Source organism: Humulus lupulus, chromosome 6, assembly GCF_963169125.1.
Source record: "Humulus lupulus chromosome 6, drHumLupu1.1, whole genome shotgun sequence".
In the NCBI taxonomy this organism is placed as follows: Eukaryota; Viridiplantae; Streptophyta; class Magnoliopsida; order Rosales; family Cannabaceae; genus Humulus; species Humulus lupulus.
Window position 1 is genome coordinate 196967460 of NC_084798.1, and position 22967 is coordinate 196990426.

The following is a 22967-nucleotide window of genomic DNA, read 5'->3' on the forward strand; positions in this document are numbered from 1 at the left end:
TTGATATAGTTGGGTTCAGTGACGCCGATTATGCAGGATGCGTGGATGATAAAAAGTCCACTTCAGGCTACATTTATATGATGGCTGGAGGAGCTGTTTCATGGAAAAGTGTCAAGCAGACACTCACAGCTTCTTCTACGATGGAGGCAGAGTATATGGCGTGTTATGAGGCTACTTGTCAAGCAATATGGCTGCAGAATTTCATTTCAGCATTGATTGAGTGTTGTAGACTCTATTTCGAGGCCGCTGAAATTGTATTGTGACAACTCCGCAGCAGTAGCTTTCTCTAAGAACACTAGGAGTACTTCTCGCTCAAAGCATATTGATATAAAGTACTATTTTGTTAAAGAGAAAGTCGCTGAGTCCCTCATTTCTATTGAGTACACGCCTACCACTAGCATGTTGGCAGACCCACTAACGAAAGGCTTACCTATATGTGTGTTTTTAGAACACGTTGCCCGAATGGGATTGTCAGGAGCCTAGCTTGTTGAACTCAGTGGGAGTTTTGTTATTTATGTATTGAACAAGCTAGTATTTTGTATGGATTTCGTATAGCTTGTGTTTTATTATGAACATGCATAATGATAATTGAAGCCACTTCTTCTTGTTGCTATTACGTATATATGTTTATATATGTATATACTATTGTTCAACGAAGTGATAGGTACAAAAGAAGATGAATGCGCATAGTCTCAATCAATTGTACCTCATGCATGTTTGGTTTGATAGTTAATGGTTGTTATGATATTTAAATGTCTATAGGGCCAAGTCATATGTAATATTTGTATCCTATCGGTATAATATTATGTATGATTTATTTGATTGTCATATATGTGTTAGACAATATTATGGTGGTTTGATTATATTTTCCAAGTGGGAGAATGTTAGAATTTTATATGGACTAATATAATTACAAACATAATTCCATTATCACAATCATTTTCTAGAGTGCATACGAATAGTTAAAGACCATAATGGGATGGTTAATATTAATCTAATTGCAATTGAGGCACATGGTAGCACCCTAAAGACTATAGGTTGGCCCATTAAACCATAGTCCACCATATCTAATAATATAAGCCCAATAGGCCCAATATACCCCTTAGGGTAAGAAGGCATACGAGACATATATATAGAACATATGTGTTGTTGGGTAAAGTAAGATGTATGTGGTTTTGGTAAGGGTTGCTTTCCATAAGTTCTCTGTTGCATTGTTTTTCTAATATTGTTTTGTGTAGATCGTGAGATATTCAAGGATGAACATTGGAGACTCAATGTCAGGTATGTTTCATCTCTATATATTCAATACAATGCTCTAAATAAAATGTGTTCCTGGATTGTTGTATGAGCATGTAATGTTAATTTGAATCTGATTTATGGATTTAATGCTCATAATATTGTTTCATAATTTATCAGTTATCACAAGCAAAAATTGATAAAATAATCTATGAACCAAAATACAAATTAATGAACAAATAACACAAAAAAATTTGCCAAGACTAAGGAAATCTCTTTCTAGACCTTTATTCTAAACCACAATGAATGGAGTTTGATATTTCTATACTTGGAATAGCACAAAAGGTTTGCCAATATTAAGGAAATCTCTGTTAAAAACATTTATTTCAAACTACTATGAATGAAGCTTGAGGTTTCTACACTTATTTTACAAATACAGATACTTGATAGGAATTTTTTATATTGGAGGGTACTAAAGCTACATTGAAATGAAACACATAGTACTAAATGAGTATAAAAAAGAGAAGGTAACTTGGGCATAATGGAAAATTGTTGACTAAAATATTGTAAAATGTATCATTTGTTACTAATTTTACAAATACAAGGTAACTAATAAGAATTTTTCATATTAAAGTATACTAAAGCTATATTTCAATGAAAGATGTACCAAATGAGTATATTCTCCTTAGTAATTTATAATATTTAGTTTTATGTTTAATTGTAGATTTGCTTTAAACATTTTAGAAATTAAAAGATTTTAAAACATATTTTAATTATCTAATTGTGTTTAATAATATTTTTACTAGGTTTAAATTAATTTTGTTTAATTTTTATAATTAAAATTAGTATATTTTAACTTTATATATTTTATAATTTAATTTTTTTTTTTTTTTGGTATAAAATGATTTTCGTTTTATTTTTGTGTAATGCAAATATGACATCATGACATTAAATAAATGACATAAACACATGAAAAAAAACCACATTAAAGAGATTTAGCACTATATAAGAGGATTTATTGTGAATACCAATTGCTGTACTAAATCAGAGGATTTAATTGTGAATACCAATTAATGTAATATCTTTATAACAAAAAATTAAATATTATTAGTATTTCACCATCTAGAGGAGAGAACATACAAGAACACTATAAAATGAAGTAGGCAATAATTTGTGATATTGAATAGATGGTCTTTGGTCCTTAAAGTAGGTACAATTTCAACATTTGTTTGGAAAACGTGGTGGAAGGTATAAGTACTCATCACCAACACCAAGATCGTTAAACAGCTGGAAGGTTTGATATCTCAACTCAAAAACATATGTTATATATTTATTGTTGATCATCATTAGCTATAAGTATTCATTCATTAGTAGTCATCTCAGTTTATACAATTTTCTATACAAATATTTATAGTAGGAGAGATTGAAAGAGATAGGTCTTCTGGGTTGGCAAAATTAATTTAAAGTGACTCGTAAATATATTTAATGTATAATATTTTGTAGAGAATGAAGTTTGAAGTATAATAATATATATATGAGTGGTCAGATCTCATGAAAATTAAGAATAGTTACAATATATTTTTCAAATATACAAAGCACATGGATGTATTGAGCGACATGTACTCCACTACTTAATGATGTCAATTCATTATTTTTCATCATACAATTAAAAAAAGACTACATTATCTTTCCCCAAAAAAATTTAAATTAAAATTAAATCCTTACAAATACAATATATAATAATATTAAGGCAGTCAAAATCGGTTGTTTCTGACTGATTTTTTAAGTAATTATTTTCTTCTAGGGGATAATCCTGTTATTCCCTATAATGTTAGATGTTATTGAATACTACTGCTAATCTTGGTAGTCATGTATCGGGTTGATAATTATCATTTAATTATTGAGTTAATGAAGTTTTAAGAATTATTGAACTTAGTATAAGATAAATAGATAAGGTGATAAATGTAATGAATTAAAAATTATGTAGTAATAAGTAAAAATTATGTAAATACTAAATACATATGATAAACTAAGTATAATTGTTTTATTTATTTTTATTTAAAATTATTTACGCACTCTCATGTCAAATGTGAAACTCGTATATAATATCAATTCAATTATTAAATAAATTAGTATAATAATTCAATTATGAAAGTTGGATACAAAATTGGACTTCCATGTTGTCTTCGACCAAGATTCAAACCTTAGCCACTCCATTACTTTTTTTTTTCAAGTAAAGGAAACAATTAGGCACTAGCTTTTCAAAGGTATTGTGCCAAACTTCTTTTTTTCAAGCAATTTGCATATAGTTCTAACCACAACTTTTCTCATATTCAAATGGCATACAATACTCAGGAGAGTACCCTAAAATTTAAAGGGCTATAGCTACCTAACATTTTTGGTCCTCTATGAATCAGCAAATTGGAGGTTGCTTAAATATCCTCCATTTTGCTAAGAAAAAATCCTCTAAATTTGTTCTGATCCTCAATATAAGCAGCGGTTTAGCTTTGACACACAATATCAACTACTTTTTCAAAAAGCCAAAAGTGGGGCAAACTATTCAAACTCATTCTTGCGTAAATTTACATTACGTGTGCAACTAGAACACTCTCAATCGGCTATGTAAAATGCAGTCTAATGTAATATATAGAGAAATAGTCTCAAAACACCATCCCAATAAATTAGCTAAAATATTTTTTTTAGCGTAAAGCTTCAGTAATTTCTCCACATTTACATATTATTATTAATTTTTTAATAATAGTTCTCTCTTCTCCTCTGATTATTTTATATTTGAAACGAATATAAGGAAAGAAAAAAAATAGAAAAGTGTAATGTAAAAGTAAGATGGAAAATAGAAAAAAATTAAATTTTGTTGATGTAATTTAAATAATCAATAGAGAAGTAGTGGAGAGTGCTAAGCTTGTTTCAAATGAGAAAGAATTCTGGGACTGCATAGTCTGCAAGGTTGTTCCCTTATCATTGGACCCTTATCTTGGAAAAGGAGGCAATAATAGAAGAAAAGAGGTCGTCATTTCAACTGGAAAGATTTGTTATGACAGTTTGTTTGATGGAGTTCTTCCAAGTTCCATAAGGTTTGTCAATTTTGGTGACATTTTAGCAAACAGAAAGTAATCATTATTCACTTGAGTAAATTTGCACAACCAACTAATACTTTTTGCCTTTGGTTGGTTAAATATAATATAAGCAGGCCAAACCTATCTACTCTGTACTGCAGAGGCTTCAATCCATTAAAAAAACAATACTGAGCTCATTATAATTGAAAAGAAAAATACTCAACCTTCGGTGATGACATCCAAATAGAAAAAAAAAATGGAATATGACTTCACAACTAGAAGTCATGTCATCAAGGGCTTCAGGCAACTGAACTGATGCCCTTGTTGAACTTCTCACAAAAAGAGCTTCATTTACATCAAAATGCAAGCTATCCATGCGTTATTTGCAGATTTGTTTGTTTGTTCATCTCGAATCACAGAACCTCAACTACCACTCAATGAGTAGTAACTTTTGAAGCTTTCACTTTGAAGGAACTCACGTCAAACAATCAAGAAGCTAATCTATAATGGACTTATAGCTTCTAAAGGTTCAGCCCTATTTCTGGGCTGAACCTTTGGCCTTCAAAGCTAATTTGCTTCTATATGACTTCTGGGAAAAGACAGTTATTCTACCATTTAAAGAAATGGATGACCTATTGCACCAAATTTAACAAATCAGTCTATCGCCACATCGTTGGAAAGTTCTAAAGATATTGGCAACCAACATATAAGCATACTAAAAAGAAAAGCATGCCTACTGCATATGAAAATGTGAGTTATATCAAGTTCAGACTTATGTTGCCACAGCCATCTGAAACCATTTCAAAAACCCTTCACAACTAAGTTTAATAAGAATATAACACGACACTTCTTGTTTTGCAAAGGCTACTTAGTGTTTCAGATACAAATCATATAGAGCTCTAAGAAGACCTTTCTTTCTTTTTCTTTTTCCCCTTTGAGTAATTAGGAAAAAAGATATGAAGATATAACATTTTCATTCTTTATGCGACAGCTCACACTGTGCCAGCTTCAAATTACACTCTTTGTTTAGGGTCACTTAGTTCTTAAAACCATAACATAACGAACATTAATGAAGACACAGTTCTCAAATTCTACAAGCTCTTTCTCGGACTTGAATTGGGCATGCACATTAATCCAATAATTTACTTCCACTGCCTGATCAGGGGCCAAGTGAAGCCTCATACTCATACCCCTGCCAAAAATAAATAAACCCACCTAATGAGGCAAGTAACAACAACATTCACTTCAAATCCTCCAAGAACAAGTGTTTTTGCTCCTATTGCTGCAATCCTATAAATTAAAAAAGAAACACACTAACACCTTAGTGACTTAGTATTCGTACTAAACTCTTATCAAAGTGTCAGAGTACCAACTTTTGCATGCATAAAGATAAATAATCCAACCAAAATCTCTCGCTAAAATGTAAGAACTTCAGGAATTATTGAATTCATAGAATTAGTCATATATCAAAATTATATACAAAAAACCTTCTTTTTTCGCTCCTCTTGTATCTATGTGTGTTGATCACTTATCAGAACTAAAAGACATGTTAAATCTTCGTCAGTATAGTCATACAGCCTAAAGTTGATTGAAAACCTATGAAGTAACAGCATTTTTAACTGGCCCAGAAAGTCAATAGTCCATAGAAGTGATCAGCTAGTATTAGTAGGGGGCTTGAAAGTATAAGGTTGTGGAAGAACCAACGGACCTCTCCTCGATTCTCTATCATCCAAAAGCCGATTAACCCTTCTGTTCTTACAGTACTGTCTATCAAAATGATTCACCTACCAAAAACAAACAAAACCCAGCAATCAAAAACCATGAATTCAAATCCAAAAACGAAATTTGAAAAGTGGGCTTCTCAATTCATACCCAAGAAGACCGGCATAGTTTTACAAACGCTGCCCTCGCAGCTTTGCATTCCGATGGGTACAACAGCCCTACTGAGGCTATTTCAGTGGGCTTCTTCTCCGATTCCTCCTCCAAACACGCATAGAAAGAGTCCCGAGCCTTGCGAAACGCACCGTATCGCAAATCAATACTAACCCAATAAAACAACACGAAACACAAAAATGGCACCAAAATTAAACATTTATTACCTTATAGCACGCTTTCCTGGCTTTAGAGAGAACGTCGGTGTGGATCTCATTTGGGTTTCGTGGAGCGTAAGCTTCCCTAGACATGGCTATGGCTTCTTCGTTCCCGAAACTGAAACGAATAGAAAGAGTAACCTTTTTTTCTCCACGGTTCTCTGCTTTCCATCGAGTTCGATCTTTAGAGCTGCATTGGGCCCGTACTTGGTAAAATTAATGGGCCGATTTGGGTTTCTTTTTCTGAATTGTTTTTGGAAAAATTACATAGATGAACGTGATTTGAATTTTATTTTCAAAAATCACTCATTAATAATTATTGGGAATTTATAGGGGCTTCAAAAAGAGCCTACCGTATAGCTCTCAGCTGTAGGAGCTTCAAAAAGAGCCCTACACGAGAATCCCCCTACAATTAATCACCTATAAAATTTTATTTACAAAAATATTTTGCCACATCATCAAAAAATATTTGATTCTAAAAATAATATACCTGAATTTAAAACTTCCCCAAAATCTCAATTTTCCCGTTTTTCTGGGTTTAAAAAAGTAATCTTTTTGTTACTTAAAATGTTGATAAGTTACGAATTAGTTATTTTTTCATGAATTTTTTTTATTTTTATAGCATATTATTTTATATCCAATTTGGTTACTTCGAATACTTATTTTTAAAACTTTTTTATCTTAAGACATTGTTTAGTTATTTTGAAGTTATATTATGGTGCATTATTACTTAAGATACTCTTACGTTGCCAATTAGTCATTTTTTTAGAAACTAATGAGTTACAATAATATATAACAAATTACTATATAGCTTATTATTAAAAGTTACTTTCAGTATACTATTAGTAATTTTTTTAATGAAAAGTTTTAATTCATTTTTTAGTTAGTAATGTAATTTATATGGGAGTAATAGTATTTTTATTAATCAAATAAAAAATAAACTTAAAAGTTACTTTCAAATTATAATAATAAATACACATTTCAGTCTTTTATTATTAAGTTTTCATTGATCAAAATAAAAAGTAATTACATAGTTACTTTTTAAATACAACACAGAAATTACTTATTCCAATTTTTCAGAAACTTTTCCATTTTTTTTTAATAAACAAAGCTAAAAATAAACTTAAACATTATTTTTCAAACACAGCATAAAAATTACCTCATCCCCATCATCTTCTCCGGTGACGTTAAGAAACTCATACTTGTCATATACCAAAATGACCACCTTCAAGAGTAGGCCGCGATGGTAAAAGTGTAAATAAAATGAAAAAAAAATCAATACTAGATGTAATTTTCACTTTTATAAATCATTTAAGATACCAATTGGTTACCATTTTGATATATGACTAAATTTTTTAGTATATCACAAATTTAAAGTAACCAACAAACTCAGTGAATTACCAAAAAGAGTTTTCTTGTGTTTTATTTAAAAGTTACGAAACAAATAATTTATTTGAAAAAGTTACTTGAAATGTTTTTAAATAACTTTAAAGTTATTTAAAATATCATATAGTATCTTTTAAATGTAAAATAAGAATACAAATTATAGTATATTAAATTTTGTTTAAATTTAAAATTTAGTTACTTTTTAGTCAACAGAATATAAAAAAAAAAAATCAAAGGTTGTTTTTTATTCTGGTCATCTTCTCCAATGACAGCGAAAAAATATATGCTTCCCATATATTAAAATTATCACCTTGAAGAGTAGGTCGCGATGATACCACTCTTGAGCCCAATCGACTAGCAGTGTGACTGAAAAATATTTTTGAAGTTACAGAGAAGAGAGAGAAATAAAGAAACATTAAAAACAAAAAAAAAACAAAAATTAAAACCACACTTTAACTTTGTGCACCGCGTACTTGTATATATAGAGAGAATATAAGACAAATTTAAGCTATATATAGTATAAGAAAAATGGTATAATTGTAAATATATTTGTACACTTTATTTTTGTAAATAATTTGATAAAAATGATACAGGATGTAAATTTCTCATAATTATTTACAAATATACCATGTAGGCTACCGTAAAACAAGTTTTTTTTTTTTAAATTCTCAATGTTCAAATCTATCTATTTCTCTTTTCTCTCTTATCTACAAAACATAAAAACAAAATTCTGACCACACCGTTGGTCGTTTAGACGCAAATGTGGTACCATCACGACCTACTCTTCAAGGCAGTCATTTTGATAGGTGGGAATCATAGATTTTTTTGCCGTCGCCTGAGAAGATGACCGAAATTAAAAGTAATATTTTAGTTTCTTTTATATTTTGTTAACCAAAAAGTTTCTTTTCTGTTTTGTTTATAAAAAAAAAAACATAAAGGCATCTTCAATAATTGTAATAATTAATTTCTTTGTTGTATTTTAAAAGCAACTATGTAGTTGCTTTTTAATTTTGTTCAATAAAAATTCATTATAAAAAACCAAAATGTATATTTTTTATTATGATACAAAAGTAACTTCTAATTTTGTTTTTTGTTTGATTAATAAAAGAAACACTATTATTTACATGTAAATTATATTAGTGACTAAAAAGTGTATTAAAACTTTTCATTAAAAAATGTTACTATATAGTATACTAAAAGTAACTTTTGATGATAAGTTATGTAGTAATTTGTTATACTTTATTGTAACTCATTAGTTCCTAAAACAAGTTTCAAGTAAACGTAAAAATATTTTAAATAATAAGACGCTATGATATAACTTAAAAATATTAACAAGTATTTTAAGATAAAAATGTTTCAATAAATAAAGTTTGGAGGTAACCAAAATGTATATAAAATAATGTGTTTTAAAATAATTTTTTTTATGAAAAAGTAACTAATTGGTAACTTATTTTTTTTATAAAATAATAATGTATATAAAATGTTGCTTTTGAAAACCCAGAAAAATGAGAAATTCGAGATATTTGGAAACGTTTCCAATTCAAGTATATTATTTTTTAAATCCAGTACTTTTTAATGATGTGGCAAAGTATTTTTGTAAATAAAATTTTTGAGATGATTTTTATAATTATTTTATGTTATATGTGTTGGGAAAACTTATACAGGGTCTTTATTTATTTTCATGTATATCTAATATTAAACAAATTAATACAAGAGAGCTTAAAACATGTTTCTAAAATTGAATTCAAAGAGAAACAATTAATAGAATACTTACAGTATACGCAACTGAATGAAAGAGTACTTCCTTCAGTTTCTCTAACTCTTGTATCCTCTCTGTCGCAGAGTATTATCAAGAAACTGAACCGATCTTTTATTTTCTTCACAGTCTTCCAATGTATCCTTAGAATCACCTAGACTAGTGTGGGCAATTCTCAACACATGAGATAGATACAGAGAGAAGAAGAGAAATTAATCAAGAGGCTTAGAAAAATGAGTTGTGTTTAGAGAGAATCTAAAACTATCAGAAAATCTGACTTGTGACTTGTCGAACTTATTTGTCGTCTCAGAAATCTTAACTGATGACTTCTCTCTAAGCACTCTTTTTATAGACTCAATTAGGTCATTTAATTTAATTAAAAAAATCAATAAAATAATAGTCATTTTAAAGCCCTAGGTCGAAATTATCATGGGCTTTAGGCCCGTGAAATTTCTCATTTGATTATAAGCACATTGGACTTAAAATCAAGGCATGTATTATTTTCTATTGATTTAATTAATTAAATAATTATTTAAATCATTTATCAAATTAATTATTTATAATTTGAACCTTGATTTAAACTTATTTATTAATTTAGATACCAATTTATTTTAATTAATAAATCTGTCATAATTTCTCTTTTCTTCTCAAAATTACACAACTCTGTGAAACTATCCAAAATTGACTTGGTCAACTTTGATAATTATAATTGATAATTAAATCAATTAATTAAGACTATCTAGATGATTTTATCCAAGGTACAATGGGAACCATGGGGCTATGAAATCAAGCTCCAATAAGTTATCATAAATCTAACAAATAAATTTACTAACTTATTAATTCCTCATGACTGCACTATAGACTCGAAATTGCACTCTTGAATTCATAGAATACTCTATAACAAATATAGATACGCTATTAATTATCCATTGTTACAACCATAATTGTCACTCAATCCTTTATAGACGGTCTACAATGAGATAGGACTAAAATACCATTTTACCCCTCATTGTATTCTTAGAACACTTAGTTCCTTGTAAATGATATTTCAGTAAACTAATATTAATTACTAAAATGAGATCTCTATCATTTAACACCTTGAACCAAACTAAAAGGAAACCATCGTTTCTCTTCTTCATCAGAAGCTATAGATGTTCATATCTATGATTAACAGTCCCACTCAATTATACTACCGAGTTCCCAAGATGTAAGTATGGGCTACTCCGTAGGGTAAGCTGGTAACGAACAAGTCAAAGAACTCAAATAATACAATCAGTTAGAATACTAACCACTCATAATTGAGATTGAATTGACCTATGGTCAACTATATGATATGACTAGAATATATAATAACGGTATGTTTACTTATCTTATCAACTGTCAATATCGGTCCAGTTCGATGTAACAAATACATCTGATCTTATCTACTTTGCTAATGTTCTGGAAAGAACATAACACTGTAATGTGTAAGTAGATCATATCGTAGATTGGCAAATCAGTGTAAATCCTGTGCACTAACTAATCTTAGGACTAACTTATTTTGAACATATAATCATATTTATATTCCAATATGATTACGTCACTATAAATAAGATTAGCTATATGCTCAAGATTTAATAGAAGTTTATATTAAACAAATAATCATGAAAATAAACACATGTGAGCAAAGTGATTAACCAAGTCAAAAAATGATTTCTATTCTTTTATTGATAAAAAAATGATATTACAAAGAATTTGGGTTTTAATTAGGGCATAAAACCCCAACAATATGTATATGTAGGATCTTTGAATTTAAATCTAGATGCACACTTCCTATAATTTTTCCAAACACATAATTGAAACATAGAATAACATGTTATACATATGAACATCAGATTCATAAATTAACATAAACACAAAGATGTAGAAACTTACAAATACGCAACAGAACTGGAGCAGCTCCTTCCTTCAATCTCTCTAACCCTTGATTCCTTTCTGTAGCAGAGTATTGTCAAGAGATTGAAGTAGATCAGCGACACAGTCTTCCTCAACAAGCCTTTGATCAACCTAGAACTAGTGTGGGCTGGTTCTCAACACATAAGATAGAGTTCTAGAAGAGAAGAAGAGATAGTGGCTAAGAAAGGATTAGAGTGTCTAAGTTTTCACTTACCCAATGAATCAATGAGACTGACTTCTGAAAACCCTAGATATCATATTCCTTATATAGATAACTTAATGGGCTTTATTTAAATTTAAATTTAAATTTGAATTAATTAAAATAATAAATTAAAAGATAAAAGCTTTGGGCTCCCACAAATGGACTTGGGCCCAATACCTTTATTTTGAATTTAAATCCCAATTTGGCCTAAATTCAAAACCTTTTATTTATTTTTTTAATTAATTAATTAAATCCTTATTCAAATTAACTAATTATAATTTGAAACTTGATTTTATTTTATTTATTATTCTCTAAATCTCATATCTTTGTAAATTTTTCAAAATTGACCTAGTCAACTTTAAAAAATCCTAATTGATAATTAAATCAATTAATTGAGACATTCTAGATGATTTACTCAAATGTGATGCGGGGACCATGGATCCATGAAATCAAGCTCCAGTAAGTTATCGTGAATTTATTTACGAATAATTTCACTACCTTATTAATTCCTCGTGACTCTACTATAGACTTGGAATTGAACTCTTGAATTCATAGAATGTATTTTCCAAACCATAAATACGTTATCCATTGTTATAACCATTACAGTTAGTCAATCATCTATCGATGACTTACTAACGAGCTGGGTGAAAATTACCGTTTTACCCCTCATCAGTATTTTATCCTTAACTCCCACTAAGTTCCTTATAAGTGATATTTCCGTGAACTTAATCACAGAAATGAGATCTCAATCATTTAACTTTTTGAACAAAGCAATTAAGGAAATCATATTTTCACTTCTCATACAGAAGTTATAGATTTCATATCTATGAATAATACTCCCACTCAATTACACTACTAAATCTCTAAGATGTAAGTATGGGCTAGACCGTAGGATAAGCTAGTAATGAACAAGTCAAAAGATTTAAATAATATAATTAGCAGAATATTATCACTCTGAATTAAAATCGACTTAACCTATGGTCAACGTTGTGACCTTGATTAGATTCGATAACAACGATACTTATTTATCAATCAATAATCAATATCGGTCCTAGTCCGATGTAACCAAATACATCCGATCATATCTACTTGGTCAATGCCTTGGACAAGACATCACACTCCTAATGTGTAAGTAAATCATATCGTAGATTTCCTAATCAGTGAAAATCCAATGCACTGTTCTAATCTTAGGACTCGTTCTTTTGAACATATAATTACAACTATAATCCACTGTGACCTAGTCACTATAATGGTAGCTATCCATATGTTCAAGATTTTATGAATGTTTGCATTAATTAAATAAACATGTAATAAAACAAGAGAACAATGCTATTGAATAAACAAAATGATTTCTACTTCTTTTATTGATAATAATAATGAGTTACATAAGAAATATGGTTTTATTAAGGGCATAAAACCCAATAGTATGTAATTGTAAAGATCCCATTATTTTTTTTTTAAAAAAATCACATTCATACATGCTTTATAAAAAAAAATACGACTAATTTAGAAAGTTTGCAAAAATATCTTTTATATCAAAAAAATATAATTTTTGTAAATAAGATACCCGATTAAAATGGGCGTATATACGATTTAGCCTTTTCTTTCAGGATTGATTTTTAAAGATACAAAAATGTTAATAATTAAGAGTATGTATTTTCAAAAATATGATTTAGATTACAAATATATATTTTTCAAATACAATAATGATATGTGTACCAAAACATTACACCAACTGATGTGACACTGTTTTTTGAAATAGTGGGCCCCGTCTGAAATAAATATGATTGGTTAAAAGAAATTGTCATGTTAGTGGATGTAATGTTTTGGTGCATAATTTTGATGCACATATCATTACTCTAAAACTATAAATTGAGTTTTTAGTCTGCATTGTAGTTTTGTAATTTAAGGTTCCAAAACAATAAAATGTGTAGTCTTATGTATCGTCCAAAACAACGATTTTTATCAACTTTAGCAAAGAAAGAAACTTCATAGAATTTAAAAAATGACTGAAGAAATAAGCATGTCTAGATACTTAATACTATATTCTATAAACAATGTTCGAATTGATAGAGGAAGCACCATTAAGATCAACTCACGAGGTTTTGGGTTGATACAATAAGAACTTCTTTTAAGTGCACTTTTATGTGATTTGTTAGTAGACTACACCACTATAGATTGGTTTACTAATAAAATAAATAAAAATGGTATAAATCAATAGAAAATAGAATATATATTGCAATACATTTAATTATGGGTTTATACATTTTTAGACCCTGTGTTTTGATAAATTACTTTTTAGACCCTATGTTTTGTAAAATGGTTAAAATAGAACCCTAAACCCGATTTTGGTCAATATTTTCTCAACTAAAATCACAAATAATTTACCAAACTAATAATCCAGAACAAAAATAAAATCATTCTGCTTAAAAACTATGTTGTTATATTCAATTTTTTCTTCATCAAAATTGAGTTTAGGGTTCTATTTTAACCATTTTACAAAACATAGAGTCCAAAAAATAATTTGTCAAAACACAGGATCCAAACAAATAATGAGACAAAATATAAGGTCCAAAAAAATATAAACCCTTTAATTATTCATAAAGGCTTATGATGTTATAGCCCATTATGTGACATGTGCTTTCCCAAGTGAGCCTACACAATGATTTTTTTTTTTTAGTAATTGGGGCAAAACTCTCTTATCTTTAAATTTTACTACATTTAACCTCCTGTTCTTTTTGTTTTGCGAAACCTCCAAATCCCCTGTTTAGATAGCAAATTCACACATTCCGTTTGTTTTGGTTGTAATCGAACATAATGGACTGTCCAAGTCATAAATTGTGATCCACATGGCCTTCCAAAGTAATGCCACATCATTAGATTTTAGAAGAAAATAGTTAATAAATAAATAAAAATTAGTTTTATTATTAATTAAACAATAAAAATAAAATAAAATAGAATTAAAAAATAGAAAACTCTAAAATTTACTCAGCCCTCACTTTCTCTCTCTCCTCCTGATACACACTCTCTCTCTCCCGAAGCTCTATTCTCACTCTAGTCCGATTTGCCTAACCCTGATCGACACCCCTCCGGCCACCGCCTTCATACACGTGCGGCACCAGGAGCACCGCAAGCCACCGAAAACCCCCAACCCCACGACCTCAGATTCTCACTCAATGCCTTCCACATCCATTGGCTCCCCAAAAGCAGCGCCGCCATGGTTTCAAAGCCATTTGTCTAGTGAGCTCCGAGGATTTTTTTGGAAAAGGAAGGGTATGGTTGAACTCAGGATGATGAGAGGAGCAAAACCCACCGAGGGATCGACTTCAACCGTGGCTGGAGAAGAACAGAGAATCTCACCAGAATCCATGGAGATCTTGGCAACAGGGACTGGGATATGGGTGGCAGAGATTGGGATCTGGGTTGAGGTTTTGAAGGGTCGGTATTAAGTTGTGTATTGCCCAGTAGTCTTTAGTTTTGTTGTTACCACATTTTGTGGTCTGTTGGTTTTTTCTGTTTCCTTTTTTGTTTGTTTTCCTTTCCAGCTATATAAGAGTTGTTTCATGTACGTTCTTGACAGAACAATAATAAAAAGAAGGAAAAGTCTCTCTTTCATTTTCTTCCAAAAGATAGTTCTTTTCCTAATATGGTATTAGAGAAATACTAACCTTTTTTTTTTCATCAAGCTTCCTCTCTTCCATGGTTAGACCCAGAACTCGCAGCTCTTTTCCTCTCGGCATCAACACAGCCTAAGAACCTCCTTCTTCTGCTGTTCCTATTGCCCAAGAACCGCACCCCCCTTCTCGTTCCCCTGTTCGAACTTCGGGTATCCCTCCCACCCCCCAATCGCGTGTTCTTCCTTCCCATGATGCTCATTTCCATGGTGATTCTGCTGCACCTCGGTCTCAAGCTGTGCATCCAGGTGAACGACCTGCCCATGACGACTCTTCCAGTCCTTTCTTTCTGGGCACCGGAGATCACCCAGGTCAGCTAATAACCTCCTCCATTCTTTCTGGTCCAAACTACCAATCTTGGAAACGTGGGATCTTACTAGCTCTTCAAGCCAAGAACAAAAGGTCCTTCATTGATGGCTCTCTGATTCGTCCCTCTCCTGAAAGCTCCCTCTTCTCAACTTGGTCACGCTGCAACAATATGGTCATGTCGTGGATCCTCCACTCCGTTTCTAAACCTATTGTTGAAAGCATCATGTACCGTGATACTGCCGCTGCAATGTGGAGAGATCTGAGTAAACGTTTCAATCGTGGCAATGGTCAACGAATCTTTCAAATTAGACAACATATTACTGCTCATCATCAAGGTGTTAATGATGTTACAACATATTTCACCACCCTCAAGGCTCTTTGGGATGAATTGAACGAATTTCAACAACTCACTGAATGTACTTGTGGAGCTGCTGAAAAGAACATGGATTACCATAACCGTGAGCAAGTCCTTCAATTTCTCACTGGCCTAAATGAATCTTTTCACCCCATTAGAGCACAAATTCTCATTATTGAACCTCTACCTTCCCTTAACACTGTTTTTTCTATGGTCATCCAAGAAGAAAGTCAAAGAACCTTAGGCACTTCCTCTACCACTGCCATCAATATCGCCACTCCTTCCACTTCCAAGATTGGTGCTCTGTCCACTCCTACTATTTTTCCTACCACACAACCATCAAGAAACAAAAGGCCTCGTCCCACATGCTCACATTGTCTCAAACCTGGACATTCAGTTGACAAATGTTTTTTCTTACATGGTTTTCCACCAGGCTATGGAGACAAGAAAAAGACTCAGTCTTCTTCTAAACCAGCTATTCACCATGCTGTGACATCCAAAGAAACCTCCACTAGCATTGAATCTAATCCATCTACCTCCTTCACAACTCGGTGTGAAGAATTGATGTCCCTCCTTTCTCAACAACTTCACAGAGGAGCTCCTTCCATTGCTCCTACACAGCCAGCTGCCTCTAATTTTTTTGGTAACAAAGTTCCCTCACCATCGATCCTTTGGATCCTTGATAGTGGAGCAACACACCATGTTTAACTTTGTTTTACTTTTTTTTGATACAAAGCCCTTTCCTAAATATGTCAATCTTCCTAATGGTACTTCTGTAAAAATTGAGAGTATAGGAACTGTTAAATTCAATACTTACATTACTTTGCATAATGTTTTATATGTTCCCTAGTTTAACTACAATCTATTTTCTATAAATTCATTTATTCAACACAACTCTATTACTTTCACTTTTAACATTAACTCTTGCATTATTCAGGAGTAGACTTTGAAGATTGGAATTGCTGAAAGGCATGGCAATCTTTACTACATCAAGCAAGATAGTGGTCCCATTTCTAATTCTTCTACACCAATTACTTGTACTACTTTTTTTGATGTTAGCCAGTGGCACTCACGACTAGGACATCCATCAATGTCAATTTAAAAAAGTATCAATAAAACTCTTGATTTTTCAGCTTATGTTCCTTATGATAAACATTGCCATATCTATCATCTTGCTAAACAAAAGAGGCTCCCATTTATATCTCATAATAATTTTTCTACTAATCCTTTTGATCTCATACATTTAGATATTTGGGGCCCCTTTCACATTATTAGCATTGAAGGTTACATATATTTCTTAACTATTGTTGATGATTGTACCCGCTTTACCTGGATTTTTTTATTAAAATCAAAATCTGATGTTGGTACCATCATACCAAATTTTTTTGCTTTAGTTACAAATCAATTTTCTACAAACATAAAGGTGGTGCGGTCTAACAATGCAAAAGAACTTAACATAACTTCATTTTATGCTACTAAAGGTATCACACGCTATCACTCTTGTGTTGACACTCCTCAAGAAAATGTTGTTGTGGAACAAAAACACCAACATATTTTAAATATTGCTAGATCTCTTTCTTTGCAATCTAATCTTCCTTTGGTTTTATAGAGTTACTTTGTTAAGACAGCTGTTTATTTACTCAATCGCACAACTTCTAAGTTGCTGAAAAACAAGAGTTCTTTTGAACTACTTTACCAAAAATTACCATCTTATGACCACTTGAATTTTTTTGGTTGTTTAGCATATGCATCAACCTTAACTGGTCAAAGACACAAATTTACACTACGTTCTCGTGCTTGTGTATTCATTGGATATCCTGAAGGCATGAAGACTTATACCTTACTTGACCTTCTCACAAATCAGATTTTTCACTCTCGTGATGTAATATTCCACGAAAATATTTTTCCTTTCAAGGATCATAATCAGTCCAATATGACTGATGACATTTTTCCTAACACTATATTGCCTTGTTTTCAACCTTTGACAGATTTACAAGTATCTTCAGGCAATACTAACACTTTAGCTGTACCTCTGTCTCCAAATCAACCATCACAAGCTTCGATTGATCACAATCGGCATACCACAAGGACAGGTCGCTCCATTCATCGCCCTTCTCATTTAATTGATTATGTCTGTACTTATACCCTGGTAAGCTCTTCCACTGCTCATCCCATTGCTAATTATCTATCATATCAGCAATGCACACCATCTTTTCGAGCTGCTATTCTTGCTGTTAATACCATTTCTGAACCCACAAGTTTTTCCAAAGCTTGCAAAATACCTGAATGGAAGCAAGCCATGTCAGAAGAACTCAATGCTCTCGACTCCAATCATACTTGGGACATTGTCTCCCTACCTTCTGGTTGTCATAAAGTTGGTAGCAAATGGATATACAAAATAAAGTATCGTTCTAATGGTACTATTAATCGCTACAAAGTTCGTTTAGTGGCTAAGGGTTATACTCAAATTCCTGGTATAGACTATTTAGACACTTATGCCCCTGTTGCCAAGTTCAATACTTTCAAACTAATGCTTGCTCTTGCAGCCACACATAATTGGACCATACATCAATTGGATATCAGCAATGCCTTCTTGCATGGTGACTTGGATGAAAATGTGTACATGCAAATTCCTCAAGGATACACATACAAAGGGCCCTTACCCCTTAATGCAATTTGAAAATTGCGAAAAAGTCTATATGGTTTAAAGCAAGCTTCGCGACAATGGTATGCAAAACTCAGCCATACCCTCATTGAAGAAGGATTTCAGCAATCGCACTCTGACAATACTTTGTTCACACGATCAAAATCAGGTGTTTTCTTAGCCATACTTATCTATGTTGATGATATTGCCATCACAAGTAATAATGATCAAGCTGTCCAAAATTTTAAAATATTCTTAGATAGCAAGTTCAAATTAAAAGATATTGGTCCCATTAGATTTTTTTAGGCCTTGAAATAGGACGAAACAAACATGGCATTTCTGTTTCCCAACGCCCTTTTACATTACAACTTCTTTCTGATACAGGTTATTTAGGTGCCAAAGTTGCAACTACACCTATGGAACCAAATGTCAAACTAAGCAAAGACATGGGTGACCCACTTGAAGATTCTACTGCCTATCGCAGTCTCATCGGCAAGCTCATTTATCTCATGATAACTAGGCCTGATATTTGCTATGCTGTCAACCATCTCAGCCAGATTCTATCATCTCCAAGGACACCTCATCTTCAAGTCGCTTATCGTATTCTACAATATCTCAAAGCTACACCAGGACAAGGCCTTTTCTTCGCCTCTTCCACTCCTGGACATATATCTAAAGCACTCCAAGTGACTGCCTTTGCTGATGCAGATTGGGGGAGTTGCATAGACACTCGCAGGTCCATCTCCGGCTATTGCGTCTTCTTAGGTTCTTCTTTAATCTCTTGGAAGTCTAAGAAGCAAACTACTGTCTCTAGATCATCAGCTGAAGCTGAATATCGCGCCATGGCCAACACTACTTGTGAAGTCACTTGGTTGCTTGCTTTACTCAAAGACTTTGGTATCATTCACAACAATCCAGCAACTCTTTTTTGTGACAACAATGCAGCTATTCACATCTCTGAAAACCCTGTATTTCATGAACGCACTAAGCACGTCGACATCGTCTGCCATATTGTTCATGAGAAGGTTTAGAATGGCACATTGAAGATGATACATGTTGATTCCAAAAACAACCTGACTGATATATTAACTAAAGCTCTCTTTCCCACTGTTTTCCATACACTTCTCTCCAAGATGGGTGTTAAAAATTTATACACTCCATCTTGAGGGGGAGTATTAAGTTGTGTATTGCCCAGTAGTCTTTAGTTTTGTTGTTACCACATTTTGTGGTCTGTTGGTTTTTTCTGTTTCCTTTTTTGTTTGTTTTCCTTTCCAGCTATATAAGAGTTATTTCCTGTACGTTCTTGACAGAACAATAATAAAAAGAAGGAAAAGTCTCTGTTTCATTTTCTTCCAAAAGATAGTTCTTTTCCTAATAGTCGGGGTTGGGGTTATCTGCAGCAAGTTTCTGGGTTGGGGTTATTTGAATTAAATATTTCGTAGTTGTATTCATGGATTTATCAAAATCTCATTTGTTGGGTATATTTCTATGTTAATGGTGATATTGATTAATGAACAAAATTGTGGGTTTTAATTATTTATGTTTGCTGGCTGTAAAGATTTGTGTAGATTTTGTATTATGTGAGATAATTTTATTGGTGTTCTTGATTTTTTTGAAGAATTATGAATTTATATTGTTAGTGTCAGTGTTATGTTATTTTAGTTTTTAATTTAATTTTTATTAATTAACTTATTTTTAATTATTTTTTATTCTAAAATTGATTAATATAAGTAAAAATTATGACATGACATTGCTTTAGAAGACGTGAATCACAATTTATGACTCCATGTGGCCGTTAACAACCAAAACAAATAGAAGGTATGGATTTGCTAATGAAAGGGAGGATTGAGAGGATTTGTTGTAAAAAAAAACAAGGGATTAAGTGTAGTAAAATGTAAGAATAAGGAGTTCTTGCTGCCAATTACTTTTTATTTTTATTTTTATTATTTATTTACACTACTATGGTCCTATTTACTAAATTAAATTTCAATTTAAATTTATGAATTAGCTACGGTGTTTTATGATAAGTTAAAAATAAATCTCTAAATACCAGTATAATATTAAAAAAATAACCTTGATTTTTTTCATTGATTAATTTATAAAATATTTTCTTTTTGCTTTATTAATTCAGATAATATTTTTTAAATCATTTTAAAAGAACAAAAACAAAAGAAGATCAAATAAATCATTAAAATGATGTGTAATATAGTCATATTTAAATTTGTGTTGACCAGATTTCAGCGAAGAGTACCAAACTAGTACGAATTACCAATAAAGTGTACCGAATGATTATTATTATAAATATATGGTACCAAATGTGTATTTCGATAAAACATAAAGTACCAAATGATTATTTACTTATAGAATTATTAAATATAAAAATTATTTATATTGGAGATGGTGGAGATATTTTTTTTTTAACAAATAATTTATATTATTTTAGAATGAAATTTTGTTTTGAAAAGTAAAATATTATACATATACATTTTTTTCAAGATTTTTATAAAAAAAAGCAATATAAAAGAAATTTCATGTAAAAAAAATGGTGCAATAATCTCATTAAAATTAATTTTTGACAAAAACAAAGCTCAGTGAAATATTTTGTACTACCGTGCAATATACCATTAGTATTTAGTATATCCTGTTCTTATTGGTAAAACACAAGAGGTTTTTTCTTAGAGAAGACTAGAGTATGTTTTGGTACTATTGAAACCACCATAATCTAATCAAATATATAAGCAGCATATAGTCAGTAAAGTGACAATTCTTCTTTTTTAAAATAAAAATAGTTTATAATTTTGGGTATTATATATGTTAGACTAAACTCTAATAATCATAATATATATATATATATATACACTAGGTAGAAGCAATGTGCTATGCATATTTTTTTAGTTTGAAAGTTATAAACATGCTTATTCAAACACTAAGCAATGCACGTTTGTTTTGTTTTAAAATTGTAAATATTATCTAAATTTTTTAATAAAAATGGGTTCATTATTTTTTTTAAATATATATTTATATATATATATAATAGAGTGAATTATAATTCTATAGTATATATAAATATTTATATCAATAATCTCTACATACATGACATATAAACACAACGTTAACATATATGTATATTTACATGGCTACATGACATATATATAAAATACAATAATATTTAAAAAGAAATTAATAATAGAAATAAAATAAGAATAGAAAAAGTCATAGTATACGTAGACAATATGTATCAACTATTTTTAGTTTCTAATATATCTCAAAATGTCCTTTGGTGAATTTGACGAAGAAAAAAAACTCCAATCACTTGATAAAAAATAAACTATCACACAAATTTCTAAGATAAAAAAAATGATGTATGCATTTATTATTTTTAAATAAATATGATTTAAGTATTTAAATTATTATAAAATATCTTAAAAATATAATTTGTTAATTAATTTTTATTTATTTTTGTTTAAGTTTATATTTGTTCTAATTTTTTAATTTGGCAGTGACAACAAAAGATTATATATTATATGTTTAATATTATATTAAGTTTAAGTTTAATTAAATTTTATTTAAGTTATAAAATATATGATTTTATTATTTTTAAATAATCAATATTGTAAAATATCTCAAAAATATTCTATTTTAATTTTTTTAATTATTTATTTATTTAATTTTATTTAAGTTTAAGTCATGATTACAATCTACCGTTAAATATAAGAATATTTTGTTAAATATAAAAATATTCCGTTAAAGTTAATGAAAAAAATAAAAATATGTTAAAACCAATCATTTCTATTATCTTCACACTTATTATATACTTATTATTATATAGAAGAGATATATATATATATATTTTTGTTTATGTTTTGGCAATTACTGTGGCAAATTTACTTTTTATTTTTTATTTTATTTTTAAGCACGATGTCAGTACTAATGTGCAATCATTTAGCTATAATGTGGTTTAAAGAAAATCATATTAACTACAATGGACAATTCAAATGTGTAACTATTTAGTTATGATAGATAATATGAATATATTATATCAAGCTATAGATTACAAAGTTGTGCCCATTGAAATAGTAGAATAAAGACAAAAGTGAATTTGTCAAAGAAATATTAAAATTTTAAAACTATACATGAATTTATTTAGAAAGAGAATGGGTGAAGAAAAAGAAAGGTGTAATAATAGTACTATAGCCACCATAATAATGTGCATAGTCTATTGATGCTGAGAGCTCCTGCAACCTACATGCTCCATTTGGGTCTACCTAGACATTACAAAATAGTACCAACACTTCAAGAAAATATT

The 22967-nt window shown here is 30.4% G+C and overlaps 1 protein-coding gene across 3 annotated transcripts; it reads right to left on the reverse strand.

Annotated features, from left to right (window-relative positions):
* Window positions 1-5202: 5202 nt before the first annotated feature.
* LOC133782922 (uncharacterized) lies at window positions 5203-6567 on the reverse strand. Of its 3 annotated transcripts, none has more exons than XM_062222377.1 (4): window positions 6410-6567; window positions 6183-6320; window positions 6019-6094; window positions 5203-5502 (listed from the first exon to the last, which is right to left on the reverse strand). In XM_062222377.1, the coding sequence occupies exons 1-4, from the start codon at window positions 6491-6493 to the stop codon at window positions 5495-5497; spliced, it is 306 nt and encodes a 101-aa protein (XP_062078361.1). In that variant the 5' UTR covers window positions 6494-6567; the 3' UTR covers window positions 5203-5494. The 3 variants fall into 3 exon arrangements, with proteins under 3 accessions (XP_062078361.1, XP_062078359.1, XP_062078358.1); XM_062222375.1 differs by having other exon boundaries at window positions 5203-5600; XM_062222374.1 differs by lacking the exon at window positions 5203-5502 and having other exon boundaries at window positions 5719-6094.
* Window positions 6568-22967: the final 16400 nt, after the last annotated feature.

Coding starts and splice junctions, on each gene's coding strand:
- LOC133782922 (XM_062222374.1), bottom strand. CDS start 6,493: ATGTCTAGGGAAGCTTACGCTCCACGAAACCCAAATGAGATCCACACC. Junction 6,321..6,409: donor CCAGGAAAGCGTGCTATAAG/GTAATAAATGTT, acceptor GCGTTTCGCAAG/GCTCGGGACTCTTTCTATGC. Junction 6,095..6,182: donor AACTATGCCGGTCTTCTTGG/GTATGAATTGAG, acceptor TGTTTTTGGTAG/GTGAATCATTTTGATAGACA.